The 27,630-nt window shown below is 38.6% G+C and overlaps 1 protein-coding gene across 2 annotated transcripts in view; it reads right to left on the bottom strand.

The window, feature by feature from the left end:
- Positions 1–20,362, bottom strand: part of sema3e (sema domain, immunoglobulin domain (Ig), short basic domain, secreted, (semaphorin) 3E) — a 49,889-nt gene extending 29,527 nt beyond the window's left edge. For both annotated transcript variants that reach the window (XM_063004831.1, XM_063004830.1), the window contains exons 1-2: positions 19,837–20,362; positions 789–949 (exon numbers count right to left, since the gene is read on the bottom strand). In XM_063004831.1, the coding sequence (XP_062860901.1) occupies positions 789–949; positions 19,837–19,948 (273 nt within the window). In that variant the 5' untranslated portion in view covers positions 19,949–20,362. The remainder of the gene's footprint in view (positions 1–788; positions 950–19,836) is intronic.
- Positions 20,363–27,630: the final 7,268 nt, after the last annotated feature.

The raw sequence follows: 27,630 nt of genomic DNA, 5'->3' as shown, positions 1-27,630 counted from the left end.
CCTCTTATACTTAGTCACCCAGTCACCCTGCTGCAGAAAGTATCAGCATTATGTGGCAGTATGTTAAATAACTATGAAACATTAAGAACAAACCACATTAAACAGATATAAAAGATGAATATAAAAGCTGATCTGATTTGTCTGTGTTGTATTATTTTATTGTTAAATGTCCCACACATTTATTATTAATTATTTATTTCTAGCAAAGGTAAGACGTACAGTATTATCAAAGCTCCAGGTCAAATTTTATCTTATTATTATTATTATATTCCTTGGCTTTACTTAATCATAACAAAAAAAAAATTAGAACGGTCATGCTACAAATAAGTGACATTATAGAAAGTCCTCTACCACCTAATAAATTTGAGTTATATTTAGTAGCTGCATGGATATTTTTGCTGTCTGAAAGTGCATTTTATTTTAATTCTTTATTTTTTTCTTTTTTTGAATTAAATAAATGAATAAATATTTAATTCATTTAAATAAAAATTCTTGCATTTAAACCTTTGACGTCACTTTAAATATGACATATAAATTGACAAATAAATTAAATAATAAGCTGACCAAATTTTTTACATTCCATTTTTTATACTTCTTGGAGACTACTTCTGGAATTAGGTGCTTGTTCCAAACAGGTGGCACAAATCAACTCTAAGAATGTGACAGCTTTACTCAGGAAAGACCTGGCAACCTGGTCATTTTTATAATCTTAATGGGCTGGGAGCTGGTAGAGTGGGTGCTGGACAAACACCCCCCCCCCCCAATCAAACACACACACTAACACACACCTCTCTGTGAGGTGCATTGACTCTGTCCAGATTTAAAGAGTACAGCATGTCTTTTCCTCCAATAATCAGCCTCTCTTGAGTCTCATCCAGCAGCATAGTGTAGTGCTGCAAACTCCCCTCTGCAGCGAGGAACACCCATGTCCTGTTCAGCTCCCACAGTTCTGCAGACACACACACACACACACACACACAAGCACTGTAAATGACACCATACATAAATGAACAGATAACACTAATGGAAGTAGCAGGCACTGGAGGTTTGGAAGTCTGGATTATTCTCTTTCTGTGCCAGACCACATACCATCTCATCTCACTTCCTACTCTGTGAGTGTGAGTTTATTCACACTGAAGGTTTAGACTGGCCATAATAAAAGCCACAGCCAAATACAGTGCCGCTAGACTGAGTCCAGATAAACAAGGTGCATGATGTCAACAACCTCAGCACTCAGACAATTAAGGCCGAAATGGCATGTATGTGAGTGTGGGTACGTACCAGACCCTTATTTATACCAAGTTACTTCTGTGCTGCTGGTGTTCTGTGTGTGTGTGTGTGTGTGTGTGTGTGTTGACCCTCTAAACATTCACTCTTTTTCCTTTGAAAGATGTTCGTGATTATCACATGCTTCTGTTTGTCTGAACTAAATCAGCCCCAGTGTTTGCTGGGTAACACATAAACAGCCAGAAGCAGCAGCACCCTGCTGGGACAGTTATTGTAGATGATCTTTAGTTGCTTTAAAGGAACGATAGTGTGAAACATTACAGCAGGGCAGCATTTCCCTAGTGTTCATATGGTCTATGCGACAGAAAGCATGACAGGGGGTCAGTTGATTAATTGCATCATGTATAGCTGTCTGGATTCATGTGTGCTTTATTGTAGTTGTTCTGTGATGCAAATGTTCTCTCACTCTCAACAACCCTCACTCAGAATGCATTAAAATTGAAAATTAGACCATATATATATCAGTGGTGATTTCTCTAAGACTGCAAGGGAAGCTCAGCTTCCCCTAAAATATCAAAAATGAAATGGTCAAATATGTACAGTTGTGTTAACATTTCATTGACCACAAATGCGTTAGAACACGTTCATCTCGAAGACGAGTTCGTTCAGAATCAGCTACTTATCACAAATCGACTGACTTGAACTTCTCATACTTTCCCGTAGCGTCGATGCATTTGCCCGCAGAAGCTGAGCGTCTATTTACTTCTATGGGGCTGCATGGAACGGGTTTTTTTCATTGCTTCGAAACTCGCCGGTCATTGGATAAATGCCACGATTTGGTCCTGCCCCCGGACGCTGAGCGTCTCTGGGGGTGAATGGAGCTGTGGGCGGGTCTGGACGCTGAGCTTCTGCAAGATGATTGGAGGATCAGTCGAAAGGCTGAATCCCGTTTTGATTGACAGCTATTTTGAGATCTACACCTTCACTTAATCACTGGGAGCTTCAGTCCCATTGCGGATTTTGCGAGTGAAGTCGAAAGACAAACTGCGACCCATTTCAAGTCATTTTCTTGAAAAGGAATGGAGGGCAGAATTTATGTATAAATAAATTGACAAATTTTATGATGTAAGTCAACAATGAGCTTCCCCTCTTTGAAAGACCAACAGCCGCCACTGATATATACTGTATATGTATAGACACTGATCAGCCATAACATCCTCAAACCACCTCCTTGTTTCTACACTCGCTGTCTATTTTATCAGCTCCTCCTACCATATATAAGCACTTTGTAGCTCTACAATTACTGACTGTAGTCCATCTGTTTCTCTACATACCTTTTTAGCCTGCTTTCACCCTGTTCTTCAATGGTCAGGACCCCCACAGGACCACTACAGAGCAGGTATTAGTTAGGTGGTGGATCATTCTCAGCACTGCAGTGACACTGACATGGTGGTGGTGTGTTAGTGTGTGTTGTGCTGGTATGAGTGGATCAGACACAGCAGTGCTGCTGGAGTTTTTAAATACCGTGTCTACTCACTGTCCACTCTATTAGACACTCCTACCTAGTTGGTCCACCTTGTAGATGTAAAGTCAGAGACGATCGCTCATCTATTGTTGCTGTTTGAGTTGGTCATCTTCTAGACCTTCATCAGGACGCTGCCCGTTGGCTGGATATTTTTGGTTGGTGGAAAAAGTGCTTCTATATGGTAAGTGGAGCTGATAAAATGGACAGTCATTGTAGAGTGAGTGTACGTGAGTGTACGTGTGTGTGTTAAATACGATCTTAATTATAACTAATGAATTAATTATTAATTAATGTTTATGGGACGTCACTTCACTTAAAGCTCTTGTAAATGACCCCAATATACTTAATACTCATTTATTCTAAAGATGTCAAATACTCTACACTTTCTCCGATGCTTAAATTATGTTTATTACATTTGCAATTTGGTTTATTGTTGTTAAGTGTCCCAAAATCCCAAGGGACTACCCTGTGTTTAATTTCATTAGGCCCCTTTTACTCATCCTTGTGGCTTCAATTAACCAGAGGACAGTCCTTTCAACCAGATAAGTAAGACATGCTCTGCATGGGGGTGTGTTAAAGATACAGTACTGGGAAATCCTCCTCAACATGACCTGCTGTGACCTCTATCAATCAAGACTAACCATGATCAAAAGACACACTGGTCGTAATTGTTTATGAAGGGGCGTTACAGACAGAACAATTAGAAATGTCATTACAAACGTCTCACCACATGTCGAAAGCAAACCTTTAACTTCGCCCTAAAGCAATGAGCATTGAAGCCTCTCAATAACAGAGAAGCAGTGAGAGCTTCAGGCCTGGGCAGGGGTCAGAGCACTGGATTTCTCAGAGAAGGAAGAGGAATTTAGAGGGAAATTCAAAACCATTCATTAAAATCAGCATCAAGGACGAAGTGCGCTGGGTAAGCTGATCCCGCACAATCCTTAAATCATTCTGCAAAGTTGAAATGTTTAGTGCCAATGCTATGTGCACTTAATAAACTGTTTAATGTATTTATCCAGAGATGACATTTACATTTTTGGCATTCAGCAGATGCCTTTGGGGCAGCATGGTGGCTCGGTGGGTAGCACTGTAGCCTCACAGCAAGAAGGTCCTGGGTTCGATCCCCAGGTGGGGCGGTCCGGGTCCTTTCTGTGTGGTTTGCATGTTCTCCCTGTGTCCGCGTGGGTTTCCTCCGGGTGCTCCGGTTTCCTCCCACAGTCCAAAGACGTGCAAGTGAGGTGAATTGGAGACACTAAATTGTCCATGAATGTGTTCGATATAACCTTGTGATCTGATAAACCTTGTGTAACCAGTAACTACCGACAGTACACTGTGACAGTATACTGTTTAAGCAATTAAGGGTTAAGAGCCTTGCTCAGGGGCCCAGCAATGACAACCTTTTTTTTTGTTTTTGTTGATGTAAAGTGTCCTTGGTTTGTGAAAGGTGCTATGTAAATGTAACCTATTATTATTATTATTATTTAGCAGTGGTGGGGCTTGAACCAGCGACCTTTTAATTACTAGTCCAGTACCTTAACCACCAGGCTACAACTGCCCTATATAGATGACTGTTTTGGAGCCTGTGAACGAGACACTGGCTACAAAAACTGGTTGGATTTTTTCTCTCAATAGCTGAAACCAGGAAATGAATATCTAATAAAAATAGAGATGGAATGAATCTGTGCTTTCCCTAAATCCATATGCACATGTGCTTCCCAGGCTCCTCTCTCTCCATGGCCTGATGATGTGAACGTATTCTCCTGTTACTCTGGCAGGCGCTATTGACTTTACAGAGATAGGGAAGTGCTTTCATCCCAGACAGGAAGAGAACTCCTCTCTTTTATCTGTCACTCAAATCTTTTGATCGGACAGGAAAAGCCGTACAGTAAATCCTGCGTGATGTGACCCTTCGCCGTGCCGTTTGATGTCGTACGATGTGGTCTGTGAATCCGTAAAGAGAAACGATCAGGAAAGATTAATCGTGAGTTAGGTAGAAAGGGTTAAAGCAGGGTAATTATGCGTAATGGGAAAATGGAGATTGGTTTAAAACCCAGGTGGTTGTTACTCTGCAGACCTCAGTTCAGACCCTACCGGAGATCAGGCTTTTTTTTAATGCTGCCATATTGACTTTGTTAACCCATGCTAACACACTCTAACCCGGGTAATTAACAGAAGACTGAGCTGATGCAACATGTGGAAACATGATCTTTACATCCACTGTTCAGACTGAATGTCTGGACTGTGTTATGGCTTTTTTTAACATTTCAACCAAAAAAAAAAAAGCAAAAATGAAATACTACAGTGAACTTATATGCACTGTAAATGGATCCACATTTATAATGTACAATTGCTAGAGAGAAGACCGTGTTTATCTTTCTCACTCTCACATTTCTTCTTTTCTTACATTCTAGTCACTTCCCATCACATGCACGCTGTTGAGGGACCAGACTAGCACCCGTCACGTCCCAAACTGGTCTAAATCAGCTAGAACATAGAAACATAGGAACTGGTCTAAATCAGCTACAACATAGGAACATAGGATCCCCAGCAGGATCCCCAGTTCCTATGTTCTAGTTGATTTAGACCAGTTTAGTCCTATGTTCTAGCTGATTTAGACCAGTTCCTATGTTCTAGTTGATTTAGACCAGTTCCTATGTTCTAGTTGATTTAGACCAGTTTAGTCCTATGTTCTAGCTGATTTAGACCAGTTCCTATGTTCTAGCTGATTTAGACCAGTTCCTATGTTCTAGCTGATTTAGACCAGTTCCTATGTTCTAGTTGATTTAGACCAGTTCTTATGTTCTAGTTCCTATGTTCTAGTTGAATTTAGACCAGTTTCTATGTTCTAGCTGATTTAGACCAGTTCCTATGTTCTAGTTCCTATGTTCTAGCTGATTTAGACCAGTTTAGTCCTATGTTCTAGCTGATTTAGACCAGTTCCTATGTTCTAGCTGATTTAGACCAGTTCCTATGTTCTAGTTCCTATGTTCTAGTTGATTTAGACCAGTTTTTATGTTCTAGTTCCTATGTTCTAGTTGAATTTAGACCAGTTTCTATGTTCTAGCTGATTTAGACCAGTTCCTATGTTCTAGTTCCTATGTTCTAGCTGATTTAGACCAGTTCTTATGTTCTAGTTGATTTAGACCAGTTCCTATGTTCTAGTTGATTTAGACCAGTTCCTATGTTCTTGCTGATTTAGACCAGTTCCTATGTTCTTGCTGATTTAGACCAGTTCCTATGTTCTAGTTGATTTAGACCAGTTCCTATGTTCTTGCTGATTTAGACCAGTTCCTATGTTCTTGCTGATTTAGACCAGTTCCTATGTTCTTGCTGATTTAGACCAGTTCCTATGTTCTAGTTGATTTAGACCAGTTCCTATGTTCTAGTTGATTTAGACCAGTTCCTATGTTCTAGCTGATTTAGACCAGTTCCTATGGTCTAGTTGATTTAGACCAGTTCCTATGTTCTAGCTGATTTAGACCAGTTCTTATGTTTTAGCTGATTTAGACCATAGAACATAGGAACTCGTCTAAATCAGCTAGAACTGGGTTTTGGATGTCATACAATGCAATTGACGCACTTTTTATCACGTACACATCCAGTAACATTCTATTGTAGCTGTATTCTTGGAATATTGGAACATGACTACTGGCCCTAACCATGCCCTAAGCATAACTACATTTTCTAAGTAGTAATTGATTATGTATTAATACTTCTAGTGAAAATTAACATTTTTCTCCCACGTTTCACATGTTCACTAAAAAAAAAACTAGGAAAATTTATCATACACACACACACACACACACACACACACACACACACACACACACACTCACACCTGACATATTTCCCTATAATGAAACTGAACAGCCTGATAAACAGCATCTGTGTGTGGGGCGTTTTGAGGTGAAGGATCTTTTCTATGAGCAGAAGTTCAGAGAAGAGCACTTCCTCCAACTGGCAGGGGCATCACTTTGCTCTGGAGAACAGATGGCTTAGTGGAGACGATGCCTTTGAGGCCCTCAGGAACACCAGCACACTCTTCACTGCTGTGTGAATAGCGAGCGAGTCTCAGTGACTGGTGTTATTGTACTGTCTGCTTTTGCCATATTAGGTTTATCATTTTTACCCTCTCCCAGAATCCTCCCTGTAGACCGGAGGAAATGAACCAGCCAGTCCTCTCTTCCCCTAAATAGTATGTCTAGCTCCTGCCAGATGATATGAAGATATATGTTTATTAAATTAAAACAGTATCTTTCTATGTGTGTAAAAACATCTGCCACGTTTATCCTCTTTTTTTTCTTTTATTTTAATATGTTTAATTTATTAAATAATAATTAATTGTGTATTAAAAAGTGTAGTTCCTTATAGAGAACAAGAAACAACATGGAATTTGTCAACACACAGATACACTGTTTATACTGTCATACTGTCATATTGCTAACAGGTATATAAAGTAAGGGGAGGCACGGTGGGTAGCACTGTCGCCTCACAGCAAGAATCGATCGGTTCGGTTCGATCCCTAGGCGAGGAGGTCCGGGTTCCTTTCTGTGTGGAGTTTGCAGGTTCTCCTCATGTCTGCGTGGGTTTTCTCCGACAGTCCAAAAACATGCAGTCAGGTTAATTGGAGACACTGAATTGCCCTATAGGTGAATGGGTGTGTGTGTGTGTGTGTGTGTGTATGTGTCTGCCCTGTGATGGACTGGCCTGTCCAGGGTGTTACTGTGTGCCTTGTGCCCATTGAAAAGCTGGGATAGGCTCCACGACACATGAATACATTGCATGATTTTGCAAACTGATTCGAGTGCCAGCATGGAACAGTGTGTGGGCTGAGATCCAGCATGGAGCAGTGAGGTGTTTAGTCTCTGTATGATGGAAATGGTTGATAGAGAGGGTGAGATTAAATCCATTGTGGCTTTTTTAAGCTGTGGTGGAACAGTTGAAGAGCTCAAACCCTCCACACTTTAATATCAGCTACTGTTATGAGCAGAGAAGGGAAATAAAGAGTCCTGAGTCCAGCATTGAGAGCACACTGACAAGTGCACCTCCCAATGGCTCGACTGTTTGGTCTTTCCCCCTATTTGACATAGCCAATCATGTCTGTATAGATGCCCAAAAGGCCAACAGTGCTGCTGAGTTTCGAACCCTGAATCTCAGAAGTGGTGGGTTTCTGTATTTTACCACTGCACCACCATCCTGCAACCATGTCAGAATGTGTGAGGAATTAAGAACTGATAACAACAGTTTACATTTAATAACAATAATTATCTACTCCATACATGACTTCAATTGACTCTGTACACTTTTCCCATCTGCGTGTGTTAATAAAGATGAACGTAGAGATAGATATTCCACCTTCACCCACTATCAGAAGTAGAAATAACCCTCAGCTGCTGTTGGCCAATTGCTACAAGATAAAGTTTGATTCCCTGCTGCTCTGATACGGAACTAACTGAACTGACTGACAGCTGCACAAACATAAGGGGCCTGTACGCCTCCTCCAAAAACAGGGGGCATGTGTCAGTCAAATTCCTGACACTACGGTTATATGGGAAGAAGAAAAAAGCAAGAAACTTAAGGAGGACAGGGTTGAGCATGCATCAGGTTCTTCCAGAATACAGCTTAGACACACTAGCTATTTTATATAACACTAGCAATGTTTCCATACTACCTAATAATATGTGAATTGTTGAACTAAAAGCTAAAACAATGTTCGAAATTGTTGGTGGGCGCCCAGGTGGCGCAGCGGGATATTCCACTAGCACACCAGCGCCAAGATTCTGAACTCCTCGGTTCAAAACTCAGCGTTGCCACCGGTCGGCTAGGTTCCATCTAGCGGGCATAATTGGCAGTGCCTGCAGCAGACACGTTTCAGCTAGGGCGGGATGACTGGACTATGTGGGTGGGGTCTTCAAACGCGGTGTAAGGACTCTGGGTCCACCCATGGGTGAAAAAGGGGGTTCCATTAAGGGCTGCGCATGGGTCGAAGGAGGCGTGAGCAGCAATATACCCACCTCAACTGCAATCAGGGATCCCCAGCAGCGGAAGACAAATTGACTATGCTAAATTGGAAGAAAATGCATGAATAAAATATAGAGAAAAAAGAAATTGTTGGTGTAATTTTTATCAGTGAAGTAGAATAAATAAACATTTAGACTAAATGGTGATTATATATTTATATGTTTACACTACTCTTCTTGCAGGAAGAAGATGTTAAATACTGATATATTAGCACCTTTAATAGTAATCACATCCATGTAAAGTTTGTATGACTTTGTTAAGTAAGTAAAACTAAGAATTAGACCAGTGTAATTATTCTTATAAACACTTTCACCTGATCGTGACAAAACAATCCCATTTCCTACAGGACCAGTGTTAAATATTTATAAGTTAGGTGAACAGTATATAAAGGATTGTTTTACTCACCAAACACTGATGTTTCTCCTGTGTTATTCTGTAACTACAATTTTACACCAGACCACAAGATTGTTTCAGCGTGTTTGCATTCGTCTGGGGTTAAATTGCCTTTTATTCGCTTTTCCAACCACAGTTTAAAGTAACTATGGGCGCAGCTATGATGAAAACAGTGTTAAAATTAGTATGTTTTAGTATGAAAACCTGACGCCTCTGACAGACTAAAAAACTATACATTTTCACCCTGAATATTTGTACTGAATAAAAATTTTCCCCGACATCGTATCCATTGCCCATACATGTGTCGAACGGAATGCTTTGAAGATTTAGGAAGGGAATTTCCCCTTTAATTCCCTATCATTTTCCCCACCTGGGATAGAAGTGCTCCCTGTTCACTTGTTTCTAGCTTAAAATAAATTGGTCCTGGAAGCACCAAGTCTGCTCTGTACCCACTTCAAATAGAAAATAAGAAAGACTTCAGAATGGCATGTGCACTTAAGAAGCAATGAAAGATGTCCAAGGAGAGAAGCCCATAAATCCCACTCGTTATTCTCCTACAAGACTGTGACCTTACCCTCTCAGCAATGAGGAACAAGTGAATATGGGACAACAAGTGAAAGCTTTATATAAGAATTAGTTATTGATCTTAAACACTAAAACCTCATCGTAAATCTTTTCGGTCATAAAGTGAATTACCCTTCACTTAAAGTAATCCTGTGATTGATGCCACACTGCACCTCACTCACAGTCATAAAAATGATTAGCCTTATGTAAAAGCCATGCCAGGGGAATACTGGGAAACTGTCATTAAAACTAGTTAATCAGCAGAATACCGGACAAGAACATAGACGTTTATAATTGTGCATAGCTGATGTTGAATGATGTTATAATACCTTAATTCTCTCTCTGTTTATAAAGTCAGTCACGTATGATGGACAATAAGACCTGCTTGAAATAGATGTTCTAATTCAATGCAAAAATGTTGAATGGGATTTAGGCAGGGATTTGGGGATTTAGTGCAGGTCACTGGGGTTTCCAGCAATATCTTCATTCACAATGAGTCAAACCATTACTGTATAGCTGAATGTATACAGATTATTTTATATAACTAATTGCACACACCTTTAGCAAAGGGGTGTAGCTAATAAAGTTGAAATCTGTAGGGGTGTACATACTTTTGGTCATGCCGTGTATATAAAGCCAAGATGGATAACAGAATTTTTTGCATATATTAGCACAGATCACACTGTTTTGCAGAATTAAAGCCACATGTGGGAGTGCATTATACATAAAGTAATCAGGCACTTGTTTAAACCAGTATCACCAGTATGTATTTTATGTTATTCCATTTTACTAATTTATTTAACTTTACAAATAATTGTAATGTCATTGTCACCATGTCAGTGTCACTGCAGTGCTGAGAATGATCCACCACCTAAATAATACCTGCTCTGTAGTGGTCCTGTGGGGGTCCTGACCATTGAAGAACAGGGTGAAAGCAGGCTAAAAAATATGTAGCGAAACAGATGGACTACAGTCAGTAATTGTAGAACTACAAAGTGCTTCTATATGGTAAGTGGAGCTGATAAAGTAGACAGTGAGTGTAGAAACAAGGAGGTGGTTTTAATGTTATGGCTGATCAGTGCAAGTTTTCTATAATAACCCTGCTGTTCTGTGGGAGAAGAGGCAGCTGGACGTCTCATCAGTGTCAAGAACGATTACTCCATCTTCATTACGACCTTGTGTTTTTTGAAGTCTTTGTCTGAGATGTCATGACCTGAATGAAAGCCACAGGAACTAGTAAAGAGGTAATGGAAGGTTCTGTCGACAAGATGGGAAATAAATAATGATATATAGAGGAGCTTTGGAGGTCCTGGAGGAAGATAGAATGAGGACAGAAGGAATAGTATGACATGGTATATTGTTCAACCTTCATGAAGTGGGTTGAATTGAACTTAAGGGTTATATGTACTCACGAGGTTTAGTTTATATTGGTTGATGACATTTTATGTAAAATATCCAGCTATAAATAAAAGCTTTTATTGTTCTTGCTGAGATAAAAGGTCTTCAACAAGTAATTCAGAACACACTGCGCCTCAGGCAGTGTGTTGTCTTTATGTTAAGTCTATATGTTAAGGCCCACATTGTCCTCTGCTGATTGCATCGACTGTGCTGATTATAACCGACTCTTTAGCTCTAATTCTGTCTATATCACACTTCTCTTCATGATGCTGTCTCCATGACGACCGCTTAGCTCCTATGTTTGAGAGGAAGTGATGGTTTATTGGGTAAATAGATTTCTCTTAGCTCTCAGGAGGAATACTGAGAAAAGCCGAGGGGGTGGTGTTATAGCACAGAGGAAAATTTGTGTTCTCTTGTTGTTCTAGGTGGAAGTCAGAACTGCGGTCAGTCCAACCCTACACGGATGTTAGTATAACATTGATTATCTGAAAGCATTGTCAGGATGCATCATTCATCCAATTACACAAAGAATAGGAGTACCAATAAATCCTCCTTCTTTCATCTACTAAGCAGGATATACAATTAGGTTGGTGTATTTTGAGGACTATACTATACTAATTAAACCAGATTAGAATACAAGACTTTAAAGACAGTAAATATACACCTGTAATATTGTGTTGGTCCCCCTTTTGCTGCCCCATATGCACCAAACTGTGATGCTCTGTGTATTCTGACACCTTTCTATCAGAACCAGCATTAACTTCTTCAGCAGTTTGAGCTACAGCAGCTCGTCTGTTGGATCGGACCACACGGACCAGCCTTCGCTCCCCACGTGCATCCATGATCCTTGGCCGCCCATGACTCTGTCGCCGGTTTACCACTGTTCCTTCCTTGGACCACTTTTGATAGATACTGACCACTGCAGACCAGGAACACCCCACAAGAGCTGCAGTTTTGGAGATGCTCTGATGCTCTCAGTGTTCTAGCCATCACAATTTGGCCCTTGTCAAACTCGCTTTAATCCTCACGCTCGCCCATTTTTCCTGCTTCTAACATCAACTTTGAGGATAAAATGCCTAATATATCCCACCCACTAACAGGTGCCATGATGAAGAGATAATCAGTGTTATTCACTTCACCTGTCAGTGGTCACATTGAACTCTACAGTTGGTAGATTTGCTTATTTAATATACATCTATATAAAGTAACATAAAGCCATGTATATAATGTATATGTATACAGTCATTAAATCTATATTAGCAGTCGAAGCTTTACACTTAGAAGCACTGTCATGGTGGCATAGTCAGAAGAAGTCAGTTTTTCACTGTATTAACTAAGAGTGCTAATATCATAACCTGTCTGCAGCTGTAAGTTATTTATATTTAAATTAAACAGTTGAAGATCAGGTTCATATTTGGGGTTTTAACACTCACTATTAAATACCAAACAACCTTGCAGGTGGGTCTCTTTTCTGACATGATGGATCACACCTTCCCAGGATATGCAAGACCAGTATATGACCACTATATTCAGTTTGCCAATACCCCTGCTCCCAAAACCATAAAGAAATGATGGAGCCACATAGCAGCAAAGAGGAAACACCTTCATGATAATGACCACAGTTATGAAATGAGATGTATAAAAATGAAGTAAAAATATATTTGAGTATTAAAGGAATGCGGAATTCATACAATGTCAACATGTATTGATTTAAAGAGCAGCTATTAATCTGGGAGGTTTCTGCAGATTGTCAGCCTACTAATAATTATATGACCCGCTGAATTGATCTAAGTGAAACTGATACACGTTGAGGTCCAAGGTTAAACCCACATAGCTCTGTTAGATTGGTATTTCCCGCTTTGCAGGCTTTTAAGAAAATGACCCTGAGAAAGATTATTTAGGAACATAGGTGGGTTCTTTCTTTGACTGAAATGTCGGTTTACAATTACAGCTCAGACAGGGGTGGTGCACCAGCAATTACACCTCAGCCTACATGCAACCTGAGCTGACATTTGGGCTACTAGGTAGAGCTATTTATTATTTTCTTATTTAATTTTTTAATATATAAAGGACAGATATTAGAACTTTTCCCTGGGATGGATTGGTGGATGTATCTGTGTTTATCTGGATTTTCCTCCCTGTTTCACTTTTAAACTTGTGTTACAGCTCGGGGTTCTGAGAAACTGTAAGAATCAGCTTTTTTTTCCGAGAGAGTCTAAGTTAAAAACCAGCGCAAAAGCTAATGTGCCGCTTCACTTGTGAATGCGCCTTTACTGAATGAAATACTGTATTCCAAGATCAAGCATCTCCACGATTAAGAAGCATAAGGAAACAATAAAGAAGTAAAGAAAAAGAGAAGCTTTTATTTAACTGTTTTTAATTTTATTTCAGTGTTTTTATATAATATTTCTGTTATTTCAGTGTATAAGTGTCAAAAACAACCCCATTATTTTATATAAGCCTAAAATATATGCAGTTCCATGGGACCATGGAACTCATTAACAGGTTTTCCAAACGTCCTTATGAGAAAATATACCTTGAAACTCAATGCCACTCCCAGAACCAATTGATGTTGAGTTTCAAGGTACCACTGTAAAAGGTTTTGTATTTTATAATATGTTGTATGCTGAAGTTTATGTTCTTTATACTGTCATTCTAAGGAATCATAAAAGTAGATTGTTTGTTTTTCTTTTGTTGAATGGATCATAAATGTCTATAATTCTAAACAGAACATCATTGTCTTGTATCTGTGTTTATACTTTTTTAAAGATGGTGGCCACTGGTGGCCAAAATAGTTACTTGTTTATCAACACATCAGGTTTAAAGAAGTCGGTTTAAAGATCCGGGCTCCTCTTAAGTAGCTGGAACCCACACAGAACGCTCTGGAGAGCATTGAGCAGCTCTGTGTTTAAATTTAGTGAGAGGTAAATGTTCACTGACGCTATGGTGCACCGAGGGAAGCTTTTATTTACACAAGGTAATGCACGCATCTCAAACTCTGTCATAACAGCGTGACATCAGTGAGTTCCACTCCGCAGGACCAGGTGGAAGTGTTTTGAAATGATGTTTGGAGAAGATTTAAACTAATTTCACTCAGGAATAAATGTACAGCTCGTGTGCAGATTTTACCACCCCCAGACATGGTGGTGGAACAGTGAAACTGAGACCGCTGTGTAATTTCAGTGGTCTGAAAGGAATCTTGCTGTACATTTTAATACTCTAGAAATCTTTGATCTCTGAGGGTTCGTGCAAGTTTTCACTCTTTACTGGAATGTGCCACTGGTACGTCTTTAGGGTTTGGGTCAAACAACTTATACATTCAATTTCGATCAATTAAATCTGTTCCATTCAGTGCATCAAGCAATCTATTCTGTTAATGTGAATTCATAATCTTACTCATCATCTCATGGTAAGTTGGAAATAAATGTTCATAATTGTATGGGATAAGGTAGGATTTTACTCATGGATCTCCACCCAAACACCTACAAACATCCTAATCCTAGTTACATAACATTCAGAAAGAAAAAAAGACGCATCTGACTAAAAGTACAGAACTCATTTCCATACATTGAATCCCAAACTGCATATTACACAGACTAGAGTGTTAAAATAATAATAATAAATAATAATGATCTCATTGACCTGGCATGTTGTATTACAGCACACTGTATGTGAGTCAAAGCATTCCTCGTACCACAACAGAGCAGCAGGTTTGGAACTCACACCCGCACCCGTTAACGTGTCTCTTCTTGCCAATCACTAAAGTGGTTGGGGTTGGTAGAAAGTTTGGACACTCCTGTCTTTTTTATTCCAGACTGCTTTAGCTGTGCCTATCCAGGCAGCCAGTTCAATCACCCAAAGATTAAGCGATTCTAAAAATGTCTGGAAATTAGGAGGATAAACAGTGGTCTTGGTTTGGATCTCTAGGCTTGATTTGGACAGGGTGGCTCAGCGGTAAATGCTCTAGATGAAGTAAAAATCTCGGAGAAGCTGTCACTGCTGGGCTCTTGATAAAAGCCTTATATGCTTGGCTTTCATGTGGTTAGCTTGGAAAAAAAATTATATGCCACATGATTATTTGTGTGAGATCCAATCAGATTATTTACATTACAGTGCTAACTACGTATTGGCTTACTCGGTAATAACTTTTTATATAATGTAAATGTGGTGTAGTATAAAAACTAGTATAATGATAAGTACCTTATCAATATAATCTGTTTCTATTGTTATTATTATTATTGGTGATTGTTAAATGCAGGTTTTAAACCTTCTTTTGTACTCCACTAAGCAGCAGTCGACCAGGTAAATGCTCTCGCTTTCATCTAATCCCAGCGAGTGAGTAATTCAATTCTGCATCAGGAATTTTGATTTGTGGGAGTTTCAGAGTAATTATGTGCTTAAAGAACAATTTTAGACTTTGGAAGAACCACAGTTGAAGCTTTGCCTTCTCATTTTTGGTCAATAAGCCTTAAAGTGATTATCTGGCAAATGTTGCTGAATAAACAGAAGTGTCCAAGACCGACTGAAAGGTAATTTAGCATTGCAAGATAAAAACCCAAAAGATTTATCCAGAATCTCTTAATATTCACAGCTGCAGCTCAAAATACGTTTCCTGTAATAGGAAGTGAAGGGGTAATGGCAGCTTTGGAAAGCCTAATACTTTTTTTTATCAGGATTCTTTGGCTGTGTGAGAAACATTAGTGTGGATAGTGGGCACAGTGTTAGTATAAAAGCACACATTGTTTTCTTGAGGATTTTGTGGTTATCTTATAGGATCAGCACTGCATAGCAAGGTAGTTTTTAATTACTTAATCTACACCATTTCCTCAGCACTGACTCCACTAGAAACAACCAAGCTTGTTGAATTAGGACTATTAAATAATGTACAAATTTCCCCCCTATTGGGACGTTATTTGACATTGTAAATGCACTGGGGAAGGTTTATTAAGAATCCCAGTTTTCAGAACAGAAAATGGATTTTGGGCCACATCTATCACCGTGTCTGTCAGATGGTCCCTTAAGTAGAAACGGCTGTATCTAAAATCTTTAACCTTTAAAGGAGTTCCCTTACATGAAGAAATAGCTATTATACAAATTATCTGTATTATCTTTAAACATTGACTCCACTATAAACCGCCCAAGGATACACCTTAAAAAATTACATGATGATTCATTTCTGAACACCTACTAAGTTTTAATTCAGACGACACCCTGGCAGACTCATTCAGGAACCTCTAATAATCACAATTCTAAGGCAATAGATTCAAAGCAATTGCAGCTAATCATTTATACTTGCACAAGCAAGAACTCTGATTGCAGTTCTGATTGCCAGCTGTTGGAAAGCACCTTTCTGGGATCAGAAAGGGGAAGTTGTAAAACAGAAAATCAGCACTGAAAAAGCAGAGACCCTAAGAACATCTAATTAATCTAAATTAGGTCTGCTGGCATGTTGCCGCAGCTTCTTGCTGGTTCGTCTACAGCAAACACTTAACACTGCATCACGAAGCTGCTGACAGATACCAGCAAACCTGACTGAAATTACCTCCCTGTTTTCAATCAGACCATAATTTAAGACGTAATAGTATCCTAAAGGTAAATCTCACAACTGTAACTGTCTCCTAACTGTGAATCTCTTAGTATTGCTAAGGTATTTTGGATGTTAAAACTGGCTACAGATTGACACCATCTTTAAAAGCTGAGATGTTTCCTACCATAATGATAGGATGCACCCTAAAGACACTTCTGTTTTTTGTTTTATTAGTCCAGGCATGTAGAGAGCATGTTGGGGAGAAATGTGAGAAATCAACTGCTTTACACAGAAAGAAAAACTGTTGGCACTGACCTAAAAAAGAAGTAAAAGTAAGGTGACAGATAAGAGAATTTACAGCACGTGATCTATACCTGTACCTGTAGCTCTGTGAATCATCAACATTATCTAAATCTTTTGTACCTAAAGAATAAAAAGAATGCTTTAATTTACATCATATGTATACTGTTTTTCACCTTTTAGGAAATGTCCACAAGGCGAGGTGTTTAACAAGAAGGTCTGGCCTGCAATCTACATTTAATTTATCCCAAAGGTGTTTATTAAGGTTAAGCTGACCTCTGTGCAGGTCAGTGTTGGTTCTTCAGTGTACTTGCTTTGTGCACAGGGGCACAGTCTGCTGAAAAAAGTCCTGGTTCCCGAACTACTGTCAAAAAGCTGAAAGCATTAAATTTGTAATTTATTTAAATAGTGGATTTTACGAAGCCCATTTCCAGAGATTTTGGAACATTTTCTAAATGGAACAGAAAACGGGAATCTATTTATCCCTATTTATCTGACAAAAGTATCTAGGAAATATTTACAATATTTTTCCTGATCAGCTTAATTTTTTTAAGATGATTAAATTTGATGCCTGCAACAAACTTGCTGGCAAAAAAGCTTCTGAAAAAGCTGAGACAGATGTATGTTTATCACCGTGTTATATCATATTTAATGAGACTTTTTAATGGTTTGGGAACTGAGGAAACAAATTGTTGCAGTTTTGCAAGTGGAATTCTTTCCCATCTGTGCTTGATATGAGGCTACTACTACTTAGGAGTCTCTTGTTGCTGTTTACTGATTCTTCTCCTCATGATTCGCTATACATTTTCAACAGGAGACAGATCTGGACTGCAGACAGGCCAGTCGAGCACACACACTCTCTGTCTACAAAGCCATACTGGGGTAACGTGCAGAATGAGGCTATAATAACGAAATAACTATGGACCAAGATAAGATGTCATTTTGATGGCCTCATATATCTTTTTTTTTTTTGGCCTGGGCTTGCATTATTGAATGTCCTAAATATTTTTCATATGAAATTGTACTATTAATTAAATATTAAATTATGTTCCAGAATGTTCTCAGAATGTTCCAGTCCTAGATGACAGTCATAACTAATGGAAAAACTTAAAGTTGAACACGAGTCTATTTTATCAGTCAAAAATAAGAAAAGGCTTTAGAAAAGGTGCCAATTAGCAATTTCCATGCAAGAAAGTGTGCGTATGACAGGTCTACTAAGCGTCTACATTCCATACATGGACTCAACTGTGACCATCTATGCAGTGTGAATTTTTATAAGACCATGTTGTCACAGCACAGGGATCAAAGACAGGGCGAGGCCGAGGTTTTCCTAGCGGTGGGTTGTGGTGCTATCTACAAAGAGCGCCCTGATCTTTTTAGGATTACACTATAAACACCCGAGATAAGCACCAGCATAACAATGTAAGTGGCTTTTACCCATTCACTAGAGTTTAAAGAACGCCACATTGTAGAGGCTCAACCACCATGACTCAAAGTCTAAATAATAACAGACCAAACTTGATTTCTTTGTGAAAGTCAAAGTGGCCTCAACCAAACCGTACACACTAGTAAGCTTTGTAAGAGCACAGTGGACTAATATATTCAATTACAGTATTGTACAGTAAAGTATTGATATTAAGAGTGATAGTGGCCTAAAACTAAAGAATATGTACTGAAATTGATTTACAATCCAATTGACAAACATATTTAGGCTCTGACTACAAGTGACTAACCAATCAGTTAGTCCTTGGTTATGAGAAAAATAATAAGAAGAAGCAAACTAAATATAAATAATATAACATATATAATATTATTAATTGAGAGATTTTATGACACTAGCCCTACATGGTACTATATTGTTTGGCTTAAATACTTAGTAACTATTACAGTTTCTATTTTTTTGTGTCAAACCTAAATGAATTGCTGTTATTAAAGGAACAATAAATTCCAAATTTTATCAGGTCATCTGTTCATAAGCTAGAGCAGAGGCATAAATGGGCATGCTGGACTAGACTAATGATCAGAAGGATGTTGGTTCATCCTTCTCACCACCTAGTTGCCACTGTTGAGCCACTAAACGAGGTCCTTATCCCTCAATTGCTCAAATTGTATTTAGTCATAATTTAAATGTAAGTGCTTGTTTTTAAAAAATGCATACGTCCTAATATTTCTGATTATTTTGGTCTGTATGCATAAATAATTTCTTTTACACTTTATCTTGGTCATGGTCACAGCGGATCCAGTGTCTGTGTAGACTCCCAGCCAGCTGATAGCACTGCTGAGATTTGAACCCGGATCTCAGTGATGGATATCGTAATAGGCCGCTGCGCACTCCAAGCACAGATTGTGTAAATATTGATAATAATAATGAAAAAAAAAATTAACACAATGAATATATATGTTAATAGATTATAATACATATATATATATATATATATATATATATATATATATATATATTAAAAAACTAATATTGATTAATGTGCAGAGAGATTCCACTTTATGATCTTCTTCATGTGTTCAGTTGTTCTGTATTCACCCTAAACATTATTTACTGTAGACATTTTAATCAATGTGGAATTCACAAATTCATATTTGTAATTAAATTACTATCGATCCCTCAGTCACTGATGATGGATTATATTGGAAATGCAGAATGACAGAAGGCCTGTAAAATATGCACTATGTTAATCTGTTCAGAATGCATGAAGAAATGCAGGAGCTCGGCATTAAACCCTAAATCAACCACGGACTTGCACGTTATACGTTCAGTAAAGTCACAGTATAATGCAGATGTATAACAACTGCAGCTGAAGTGAATATAGAAATAGAAAAATACAGGATTTAAGCTAAAATTTTACCCCTGTACCTGTTGCCTTACCTTTGTGGGACAGACGTAGTCTCGGATAGTGGCTCTTTGCTCCTAGTACAGAAGATTCGCTCCACAGTGCCAGAGTAAGAACAAGGCTGAGAGTCCATATGCACGCTGCCATCCTTTCCAAAGTGTCCGGTACAACCTTCTGTTAGAATGTCCCTAGCTGAGTCCCTACCATCCAGGACAGGCAGTATCCATGGTCCAGTGGGAGAAATGATAGCTCACGTTAGCATGCAGTCATCAGAGCATCACACGAGGATCCAGCTCATAAATCCCTATAAGATGAGGAGCCTGAGTTTCAGTGCTTGGTGCTGAGTGGGCACTGAGCAGGCAGAGCTTGGTGGATGAGTTTTCAGGGTGCAGCCGACGTTTCTGTACAGAAAGCGCAGTGCTGAAAGTGAGTGAGTGAGTCAACCCTGGCTTACTGCCCTGTCAGTCTCCATCACAGCAGGCAGGCGCATTCCACAAACTCAAACGCGCTGGGTGTGGGTGAGCTCACGCATTAGTGTGTGTCAGTCAAAGCTTCGGCTCAATTTGGAGAGCTTCAGCAGCACTGCTCACTTGTCGTGGTGAGAAAAAAAAAGAAGAAGCCATGACTCTGTTGCCTCCACCTTTTTCCCCCTCTGTCTCCTCCTCCACAGCTCTGTATCTCCTCCAGCTGGGTGAAATACTGCCCCTCCACGTGCCACTTAGTGATCCTCCCCTACTGCCTGCTCACCTCCCCTGCTGCTAACATGGAGTCCTGCCAGGAGCTATCTCCTCTCTCTCTCTCTCTCTCTCTGTCTCTCTCTTTCTCTTTTTTTTGCTTTCTGTCTCTACGCTTCTGTTTTTCTCTCCTCACTCATGCTTCACACATCACCTGTTAATGTTTTAGAAGAGTTTTTTCTTTCTTTCTCAAGAAAAAGAAAACCATTGTTGAACAACAAATTCTGAAACTGTGAGGATTTATATACCCTGATCAGCCATAACATTAAAACCACCTCTTTGTTTCTACACTCACTGTCCATTTTATCAGCTCCACTTACCATATAGAAGCACTTTGTAGTTCTACAATTACTGACTGTAGTACATCTGTTTCTCTACATACCTTTTTAGCCTGCTTTCACCCTGTTCTTCAATGGTCAGGACCCCCACAGGACCACTACAGAGCAGGTATTATTTAGGCAGTGGATCATTCTCAGCACTGCAGTGACACTGACATGGTGGTGGTGTGTTAGTGTGTGTTGTGCTGGTATGAGTGGATCAGACACAGCAGCGCTGCTGGAGTTTTTAAATACCGTGTCCACTCACTGTCCACTCTATTAGACACTCCTACCTAGTTGCTTCACCTTGTAGATGTAAAGTCAGAGACGATTGCTCATCTATTGCTGCTGTTTGAGTTGGAAGGGGCGCTGTTGGCTGGATATATTTTTGGTTGGTGGACTATTCTCAGTCTAGCAGTGACAGTGAGGTGTTTAAAAACTCCAGCAGCGCTGCTGTGTCTGATCCACTTATACCAGCACAACACACACTAACACACCACCACCATGTCAGTGTCACTGCAGTGCTGAGAATGATCCACCACCCAAATAATACCTGCTCTGTGGGGGTCCTGACCATTGAAGAACAGCATGAAAGGGGGCTAACAAAGTATGAAGAGAAACAGACAGACTGCAGTCAGTAATTGTAGAACTACAAAGTGCTTCTATATGGTAAGTGGAGCTGATAAAGTGTAGAAACAAGGAGGTGGTTTTAATGTTATGGCTGATCAGTGTATATTTGGTACCCAATTTGCAATTACACTTCATCACTTTACTGGAAAGGCTTTTTTTTTAAATCAAGGTTTGGGAGTAAGGTCTTTGGGAATGTTTGCCAATCCGTTTAAATAAATAAATGAATGAATCAGTGAAACCAGTGAAGTTCCTCCAAACTAATTATATCTTTAATTTCATTTATTATTATATCCTTGATTTTTTTCATGCCTGGTTGCAAAGAGTGGGACTAAAAAAACTAAACCCAATAATTAGGAGGTGGTCCACATTCTAGTTTAGTGTATCTTTTTATAGAAAGCCACCAGGTAGGGCTTTGTTCTTAGAAAGGTCGATGCAGGGTCAGATCATGGTCAGGGCAGAACTGTCAATTGCCAAGACAGAGTAGTGTGAGTGCACTTCTGTGAGTTTACTAATTAGAAGAATTAGTGGGATGAAGGATATGGATCTTCTTAGTGAGACACTGGGAAACATTCCATTGAAACACTTCCTTTTTAGGAAAAGTACGTTTTAAAATATTTTAAATACTGTTCCTGAGACAAGTATTGTACCTTTAGGTGAAATAGCTTAATCTCACACTGAAAGAAAAAGAGTTTTATTGGTAGTAGCTGGTAATGGATTCCTTTCGCCCTACTGAAGCAAAATCCCAGTACATTGGAAGTTAATGTGAGTTTTTAAAATGTATACAGACTAGAGCTGGGCGGTTCCTGAATCACCCGGGTTAATGATTCGAATCTTCGTAATGAATCGGGAATCACAAGTTCGAGGTCTCAGTTAATCCAGTTCCTATGACTCCTCTGACTGGCTGAAAATTTTAATTCTATAAAAACTTGTCCACAGTGATGAAGAGCCGGCTCTGCATCGTGGCCTCTGTGCCTTCTGAGCATGTTTTTTCTAAAACTGGGCAAATCATAACTAACAGGAAGAGCAGCCTCAGCACATCCAAAGTGCGTTAGCTGGTATTTTTAATGCCAACATGTAGGTGGACGCACTTGCATCATTTATGCATACATGATGTGTAGTTTTGCACATTTTTGTATGCATTTTGAATGTTTTCTTGTATATTTATGTATGTAGTTATATACTTTTTGCACATTTTGCCTTTTTTCAGCTTGGTTGTTTTTGTTTATATAGCTATTTAAAATATTTAATTCTTATTCTATATTCTAACTGGCACACTGCATTTTTTTGCTATTTCAATATTTGTATTTTATTCAATTCCCTTATATATTCAACTTATACCTTTTTATTCTTTGTTTCTATTTGGTTGTTCTACATTTAACCTATTTTAATTTTGGTTAACTTATAATTGCATTATTCTATTTATTGGACGGGTGGGGATCACATTACTGATTGACTCAGATTAACCAGAGTCCATAAAATGAACCGAATTTACCACCACTAATACAGACCTCTGTTAGTACAGAATTACTGATTAATAGTTGCCATTTTCTTAATTAGATGTTTAATCTACCTAAATAAAACAGCATTTCTCCTGTAATAGAGCAAAACCCAACTTTTAATGGCAGTAAATCTTCTTCAAGAAAATAGGGGTAGGGACCTAGAACCATTGAGTCTAAAGTAAAGAGAAATCGTTAAATTCTCTGCTCTGTATTTTTCAACCCTGTAAGATATTACAGGAGAAATGCTGTTTTATTTAGGTAGATTAAACATAACTAACAGAGGTCTTTATACATTTTAAAAACCCACATCAACTCCCAATGTACTGGTATTTTGGTTCAGTAGGGTGAAAGGAATCCATTATCAGCTACTACCAATAAAACTCTTTTATGACCCAGCCTGAGTCTTTGCCTAAACCTCAGCAGTAGAACTCACACTGGAACTTAAAATGACTGTTTTGATTAGTTAAAACATTAAGGCACAAACATTTAAATTAATGTGTTGTAGCTTGAGGGCTAATCAAACTCGAACAAACCTTTTAACGCTGCAGGGTTTCAGTTTCCGGCTGCTTTGATCCTAACATAAAGAATTACATCTCTTCCACATCCTACTGTGCTTGAGTTTGTGGAAATAAATTTTAGGTTATGAGACAAATGTCAGTCCTGGGGTTAGCATGTTACTGCAATGGAATTGTGTAAAAATGTCATATAACTTGTGCTCATGTGGTGCAGCTGTCTATTCTGCTAGCCGAACACTGCTGAGATCCGGGTTTAAACTGATCATGAAATATACCGTCAACAGACTTTATTTTAAATGATCAGCAGCATATTAAAGTATCAGCAGTCCATAATATACCTACTTACTCACACCTGAAGGTCATTTCAAGTAGCCTGTCCACCACTTGCATTAGAATTGTGGGAGGAAACCAGAGTACCCAGAGGGAAAACTAACATAGGACATACCAAACTTACAGGAAATAATCAAAAGCAAACCCAAGTCCTCAAGACTCTCAAGTCCTCAAAAAAAAACACACACTGGAACACCAGAGCTGGGATCTTGTAACATCGTATCAAGTCTCAGCTCTGCCATCCGGTTGCAGTCCATTCCAAACTAAATAAAAACTGAGGTGCAATTAAAAGAATCAGAAATCAATAATAAATATGTGCTGAAAAATTGGCACGGCTGATAAAAATAGATGCCATACTTCAAAATAAGAACTGGGAACCTGGGTTTGATCTTTACCCCTGGTCACAGTCTGCATTTACAAAGGATTTAATCAGGTAACAGGTGTATAGCTAGTCTAAATAAATAATCTACAAGTGTATGGCTAGTCTACATTGTATGGCTAGTCTAGATAAATGTTATAGTGCTCCCGGTGTTTCTGGAAGGTACGAAACCCACTGCATCCCTGACCAGAATTGAGCAGTAAAAATAAATTAAAAAATGAAAAGAATTATACGGAAGCGTATTGCTGCCACACAGTTAAAAAAAAAATACCGTCAGTATGTCGTTATAACGAGAAAGGATGTCGTTATAACGAGAAAAGGATGTCGTTATAACGAGAAAAGGATGTCGTTAAAACGAGAAAAGGATGTCGTTATAACGAGAAAAGTTCATTACCTCAAATGCTGCACAGCTGATGGAGCGTATCTGCTGATGGAGAGACAGTTTGCACACATGCATGATGCTGTAACTTGTGTAACCTTACAGCTTGTGGTGCCGATCAAGATTCTCCTTTAGGATCAACAATGTCTAAACTTGGTTTAATATTCAACATTTGTCTGACATTCGGCATTCCGATCTAAATAAGTGCTTCAAAAAACACATAAGACCTTCTTATTTGATGATTTCTTACACAAATGAAAATAGTCAACATACTACAAAAACAAGTTTATGTTCAATTTAAGATTACGTCTATTTATCTAAAGAAAGGTTATAATGAAACCGTTTATCCAGCTCCCACTTCATGTAACGAGTTAGGGACCGTCATAAAACTAACTGAGAAACGTAGGAAACATTTACTCTGCACTTATCCACACTAATAAATCCATTTAAATCTGGTATGATTTGTATTTTTGGAAATATAATTTGTATATTTGAAATATAAATTTATTACAGATTTATTTATCTTTATTTAAATGTAATGTAAAATAAATACCATGTTATTTCAAAAAATAAGGTTTTTGTAGTAGGTGAGAAACATTGATGTGTTTTTGTAAAAACTGTTTGACATTAATTCATCAAATCATACCAGATTTAAATGGATTTATTAGTGTGGATAAGTGCATGTTTCCTACGTTTCTCAGTTAGTTTTATGACGGTCCCTAACTCGTTACATGAAGTGGGAGCTGGATAAACGGTTTCATTATAACCTTTCTTTAGATAAATAGACGTAATCTTAAATTGAACATAAACTTGTTTTTGTAGTATGTTGACTATTTTCATTTGTGTAAGAAATCATCAAATAAGAAGGTCTTATGTGTTTTTTGAAGCACTTATTTAGATCGGAATGCCGAATGTCAGACAAATGTTGAATATTAAACCAAGTTTAGACATTGTTGATCCTAAAGGAGAATCTTGATCGGCACCACAAGCTGTAAGGTTACACAAGTTACAGCATCATGCATGTGTGCAAACTGTCTCTCCATCAGCAGATACTCTCCATCAGCTGTGCAGCATTTGAGGTAATGAACTTTTCTCGTTATAACGACATCCTTTTCTCGTTTTAACGACATCCTTTTCTCGTTATAACGACATCCTTTCTCGTTATAACGACATACTGACGGTATTTTTTTTTTAACTGTGTGGCAGCAATACGCTTCCGTAGAATTATGACTTGAAGGTTACATATATTTTTGTCCTTTAAACAGAAGTTGTATACGTTTGAACAAGACTTGCGGATGTAAGGACAGACTTGGTTGTGTTGAGTTTTACTGAAAAATTCAATAAAAAATGTCATATTTAAATGCAAATGAATTCTATACTCACACACTGATATTCCAGTCTGCTCCTCTCTATATTCTACTGGTCTCTCTTTCTTTGTCCTAATTTCTCAGTCTTCAGAGATTCAGGGCTCAGGTCTGAAAACCAAACTTGTGCCAGAGGCATCAGCATCGTTCAGGGAGCACCAATTAAAACACACACAGAACCTGAGCTGCTAGCCCATGGCCACAATCACCACACCAAGGAATAATTATCTCTTCCACCTTAAAGTGGCATTGAAGTGTCATCTAATACATACAGGAGTGAGAGGAACACAGTAACACTGGAATGAAATGAGAATGGAACAGCAGAGCGACCATTTAGAAATACATACGTGGACTGGAATTGAGCTTTTATATGATCTTGTTTTAATTTAACAATGTTGCATAGATCTGTGCAGATATTTATGTACCTGTATCAGTAACCATGTCTGAAATTTCCCTAAAATGGTTATCCAAATATTGTTGGCAATCATCATGGACAGACAGTGGCAATAGATAACATACTGAGCTAAGTGACTTTCAACACGGCATTGCCACCTCTCTAACAGATCAGTTTATTTTGTTCTGCTCAGTTGACTTGTGGCTCAGTTGAAGCATAAATGAAAGTATGTAAACAACCTTCTTTTTTCAACCTTCTTCTCTGCCCCCACTTTGAGACAACAATCTAGAGAAGCTCCTGAACTGAAAAGTTTGGTGTGAAATAATTTAGTGTCTTGCACAAAGCCTTGAACGTAACAAAACTGAACACTTGTGGGACAAATTCTCATCCAACACCAGTCCATGAACTTAGAAATGCACTTTTTGACTAAATGGTCTCATATTGTGGCGGAATATAGTGGCTTGCACAAAAGCCCTGAACTTAACAAAACTGAACACTTGTGGGATAAATTGGCATCTAGCACCAGCACCTGAAATATGCTTTTGGAAAGTCTCCATGTTCATATCCATGTTATTTTTAATGACAACGTCCAACAAGCTCATGATCAGCTGTTAACAAACTTTTGACCATAGAGTGGATAATATGGGTCTAAATTAAAGCAGATCAAGATTTACCTAGAATAAATAAACAAAGCAAATTAACACATTTTATAAACCAGTTTATATCAGTCAGGTCAGACTTTCCAAGCAATTAATTTCCATTGACACTATTAACAATGTTCAGTTTGAATGTCTCAGTCCTTTATTAATGAGTCTTAGTCTTTACAAATTCTTTAAAATGTCATTAAAATAAATATACTTTGAAGCACCTTTAGCAATTTAGTTGCTAAATGATGCGACTGTGTAAAGCACAGACCTGTTCTCATACCAGATATAAACAGTCTGAGAATCACAGCTGAGTTCTGTCTCTGTATGGAAAAGCATCCATCAGTTTAAAAGATGTTTATAGTGAGCTGAAGGACAATGGGATCCAGACCCCAATATCTGTCCTCCTCGTGGTAGCAGGACCATTAGTCATGTTGTACACCTGTGATCGAGCACAGTTCTGTCTGACCCACATACTGCCATCTACTCCACATTCTCAGTAAACACAATACTGAGGTGCTGGGCCCGTCTGGAATTAATCATGCTACCTGTTTTGATCATTATTTTCACAAGAAACAATCATGAATGTCCAATGCCTTACTATATAGATGGTTTCATTCAAGCCTTAATGTTAACTACCTGAC

The sequence above is a fragment of the Trichomycterus rosablanca genome, chromosome 11 (genome assembly GCF_030014385.1).
Source record: "Trichomycterus rosablanca isolate fTriRos1 chromosome 11, fTriRos1.hap1, whole genome shotgun sequence".
NCBI lineage: Eukaryota > Metazoa > Chordata > Actinopteri > Siluriformes > Trichomycteridae > Trichomycterus > Trichomycterus rosablanca.
The sequence above is the reverse complement of the archived record's forward strand: the minus strand, read 5'-3'. Positions and strand labels throughout refer to the sequence as shown.